Source organism: Pyrus communis, chromosome 13 (genome assembly GCF_963583255.1).
Source record: "Pyrus communis chromosome 13, drPyrComm1.1, whole genome shotgun sequence".
Lineage (NCBI taxonomy): Eukaryota > Viridiplantae > Streptophyta > Magnoliopsida > Rosales > Rosaceae > Pyrus > Pyrus communis.
The window spans coordinates 18,277,339-18,281,704 of NC_084815.1; the positions used below are offsets into that span (position 1 = coordinate 18,277,339).

General features: G+C 37.0%; 1 protein-coding gene across 1 annotated transcript; it reads right to left on the minus strand.

The window, feature by feature from the left end:
• Positions 1–369: 369 nt before the first annotated feature.
• Positions 370–3,930, minus strand: LOC137713579 (probable lysophospholipase BODYGUARD 3). The gene is made up of 4 exons (XM_068452894.1): positions 3,345–3,930; positions 2,925–3,256; positions 2,295–2,494; positions 370–1,167 (listed from the first exon to the last, which is right to left on the minus strand). Exons 1-4 carry the CDS (start codon positions 3,871–3,873, stop codon positions 840–842), a joined length of 1,389 nt encoding a protein of 462 aa, XP_068308995.1. The 5' UTR covers positions 3,874–3,930; the 3' UTR covers positions 370–839.
• Between the last annotated feature and the right edge of the window lie 436 nt (positions 3,931–4,366).

Here is a 4,366-nt window from a genome sequence, read left to right on the forward strand (position 1 = left end):
TTTAAATTATAAAAAAGAATAAAAAATGTAAGTCATAAAAACAGTGAGTTAAAAGAAAAACTCTGTTTACCGTTACAATTCACCACTTCCAACTCTTCCTCATTGTCATAATTTTGATTCCAATGTTCGATTAATCTCACTTTGACCAGTCACATAAATAGAAATGAGAGAGAGAGAGAGAGAGAGAGAGCGCTAAGAACCAAGGAGAAACCAAGCGAGATGGAGAGAGAAAATGAAAGTTGTTTATGTTGAGAATGAATCTCATATTAATGGAAAAAAAGACATTACATGAACTTATAAGTAAATTGCGTTATTCCTCGTATATTGATTTTATATTGAAATCTCAACTTTCATCAGTTTATTACTCTATGTTGAAATCTCAACTTTCCTCGGTTTATTACTCAACTTCTCCAGTTCTTATACTTGTACCCATCAAGATTCCATTCATATAATAAAACTTGAAACCATTATTTACCATGTAATCTTACACTTGAAACCAACAATTGGAGAAAATAAAAACAAGGCTTTTACTAAATTCTGTGTTCTTTTTTTATCTTATCATCAACTTGCTGACAATTTTATAACTTAAGGTTTTAGGCACAACAACCCCACTATTCACAGGGTAGCAATTTTCACATTGTGGAGCTAGCCAGCTAAAGTGCCAATCTGAGACTTCCACAGTTGAAGAAGAGGAATAAATTGAGCCTCCCATTATTTCATATTAACTTACGCTAGTTTTATATATCGACCTCTAGTCCTCTCTGCTATTTGGAAATTAAGACGTGCAATCATATAGACTCAACATTCCCTCATCAGATTAAAGATCATAATTATTGATCTTAACCACTTGATGAATTTCTCCAAATCTCCTCAAGCTCTCTAGCAAAAGCTTTCTGTCTTCCGACCACGACAGTAATGTGATCCTTCTTCTCAATCACCTTCACACGAGCCCGGGGAATTTTCAATTGCACGCTGTAGCTGCACTCGACCGGGATAAGTTCATCATCTTTGCCATGAAACACATTTACGTCGCATTTTAGATTGTCTCGGACAGCGTCTAGGTATTTCTCCATCTTGCCGGCGGTGCCACATATAATGTTGTGCAATGTGTGCCATGCTGCGTTATGGGTGTGACAGAAGAAACCTTCGAGCAAGAAAGTCCTTATTCTGTAGTGTACAAAAGAAAACTAATTCATTCACTATGAAAGTTGGTATATTAACATTTAGGTACAATCTTTTTTCTTGTAAATTCAAAATTAATAACGCAGATGGACGCCACCTACCTATGTAAAAAATGTTAATATTTTAAGTATGTAATGCATGCATGGACAACCAAGTTTGACACGGTAGTGTACTCTACTTTCTACAACCAAGTTTAAACTTTCTCTTCGTATTTAGTTTTAATTAATATAAACTATTTCTTGTATTAGATAAATAATATTTTGAAGTATGTTGCATATATTTTTTATTGAATCATTTGTCGTACTACAAGTATCAACTATTAAGTGACACGTGTCACATCTGGTATGTTGGATGTAATTATCATTTCATGTATTGAATTGTTAGCTTTATTAGAAGTTTGTTAGGGTGTTAAGTTGTTAAGTGTGTTTGTATATATAGTTAGAACTACTGTATCAGAGACATCAATCAATTCAAGAGCGTTCATTTTTCCTTTTTAATCTCTCTTGTTTCTCTCTCTCTGTCATCTTCTCCTGTACCAATCTTTCACGCTTAACATCCCCTCTTTTTTAGGTACCAACTTTTGCAGCAGCATTCTCCAGCATAATAAATGACGAGACAAAATTAAATTCAAACTTCAAATTATCGATCAGTCTCCATCGTTTTGTGACATTTGGTCTCATATATTTGACCCATGTCCCTCACTCAATGGAGAAGAAATATGAACTTGGACCCACCTTTAGATGATTTTTTCTATTGCACTACTTTCCCTGTTAAATTTAAAAGGAAGTGTTTACTTTTCGTTTCGTGGTGGTAAAAATCAAAGTTACTATAGGTATGGTAGCCCAACCATCACAGAAGCTGGTTGCCAGCATGCAGTTACTGGCTACATATGGGTGGGTTTAGGATCTGTTGGCCACACTGTTGGACCAATCAATCTAACACGCATAAAAAATCTAAAATGTTGTCCTACAAGTACCATTTTTAAGGTGGGGAAATTAATGGCAGATGAGAATAATATAACACGATTTGGTGCGTCTGAAAATAGGCTTTTTGGGTGATTGGGAATGGAACACTACAATAATATTCTACAAAGGGCGGTGATGAACATTTACCTGTTTCTGGTGATAAGTTTGGTAAGAAATTCCACAAACCGGTGGTTCTTGCAAATGAGCAAACAAATGGTTCTTGAGATGTGCTCGTACCAGCAAGCAATTGAGGCGCCGAATGCAATCGCCGGCCACACCCGCCGTGGCGCCACCCTCCTCATCACGTACTGTGTTGCTTGTTCACCCTTTGGTATTGGGTAGTATGGCTGCCACGTCATATGTTAAGAAAAAAAAAGTACAAATAAGAAAAATACTCAAATCTAGTTTAAAGTCAAAACTTGGCCCAAACGTGTCCCCAAATAATAACCCAAATAAATGCAAACCTTTATTGAATGTGATTACAGAATACTACTGTTGAAGAATGTAAAACAATTAACTCGGTGATATTGTGCTTATGTCTAACGAAAATGATTTTTGCACATTTTTTTTTCTTTTTTTCTGTGCAATTCTGTTTATTTCTGTCTTCTGATAGTTTTCTATGTATACAATTAGATTGCCAAAAAAAAAAACAGAAATAAAGAAGAAAAAAAAACTCTGGTGAAATAAGTGTCAAGTTTAAAACTACGCGGTTTTAAACTAGAATCTTATTGTAAGATTTGAGTGGGGTAAGGGTCATACATGTGTTTAAAAACTTACAGGTGCAAGCAAGGTGAGGGACTTGATGGAGGAAGGGTGTTTAACAGCAAGAGCAAGGGCAATAATGCAACCCAAAGAATGAGCCACAATGTGGAAGGATTTAACTTTGTTGGGTTCAAGCACAGATCTTTCAATCATCTCCAAATGCTCTCTGAGCGTGTACATGGAGTCGGTTGGCTTTGGACTCCTCCCAAACCCTAACAGATCAATGGCAAAAAGTCTAAAACTTGATTTTGCAGCACTTGAAAAGTTTGGGAACAATGTCTCTGTCCAAAATGCTGATGATGAAATGAACCCATGTATGAATAGCACATCTTCTTGTCCCTTATACTCTGAAATCACGAAAATTAAATAAAAAAATGTCACATATATGTTTTTGTTGAGCATAAGAACATGAAAACTATATTTTAGGTTAATTACCTCTAGGTCCATCTGTTTTAACAAAAAGTGTTTCTTTGCAATTAGAGGTCCAAGATGTGCAAAATTTGCAATCGCAATCCGACCACCTTGGGATCGGATGCAAATACTGCCCTCCAATCTTTCCCTGAAGCATTTCAACAATGGTAGAGTTGACCGTGAAGGTGGATCTCACAGTTCCTTTCTTGATCTCCTTCATGCTTAACTTTGAGACCTCGGACAAGAGCGAAGGGCGGGTGTAGAGCGTGTCCGAGATCTCATCGAGCTGCAGCTTGGTTGAGCTAAGGCACACGATTTTTGACTCGCCTTGTTCTGAAACCAAGATTTTTCCACTGCCGGTAATGGATTCCTTGGAGGAGGAGCAATAGCAAGGCTTCCATTCGGCTTCGATGAAAAAATCAGCTACTTTGTACACAAAACAAAGGATAAAATCCACAAGGTCGAGAACCGAAAACACAATGAAGCTCACAGCCTCGTTTATGACTCTTCCGACCAACATTAAAAACGATTTGGTTTTCCTCATTGCAGCCATATGTAGCAAAGGTAACAAGGACCCAAAAGCACTGTCACCAAACCCCAAAAAGTATTAGTGATGGGTTTAGGGTTAGAGAGAGAAGAGTCTCAGTGTGCAGACTGCAATGCCATAGCTGAGAGCTCCTTGTTCCTCTGATCTCTCTCTTAATAGAAAACCCAATGGTTGAAATAAGAGAAGAAATATAGGAAGTAGGAGAGATTTTTTTGGTGTGACCGGTACACGGGATGATACATCACGTGTTATAAAGTTAATAACTTAAAAAATAAAATTTTCCACCATTTTTATAAAAACACATGGTGTACCATCCGTATTTCCGTTACAATAAAAAATTTCTCAGGAATTAGGAGGTGGGGCAGCCTTCACTATCTAGAAATGGCTGATGAACGCAAACATGGGACAAACTTGCTCACACTCCCTATCTATAAGTTAAAAGAGAAAACCCCATGTTACATTTTATGAAAGCGTGTGGGGGAGTTGAAGCGTGAGAGAG

Excerpts from the sequence above, each read along its gene's own strand:
- LOC137713579 (XM_068452894.1), bottom strand. The coding sequence starts at position 3,873 with ATGGCTGCAATGAGGAAAACCAAATCGTTTTTAATGTTGGTCGGAAGA. Across the intron at positions 2,495-2,924 it reads CCCTCACCTTGCTTGCACCT|CCATACTACCCAATACCAAA; the intron begins GTAAGTTTTTAA and ends ATGACGTGGCAG. Across the intron at positions 1,168-2,294 it reads AAACTTATCACCAGAAACAG|AATAAGGACTTTCTTGCTCG; the intron begins GTAAATGTTCAT and ends TGTACACTACAG.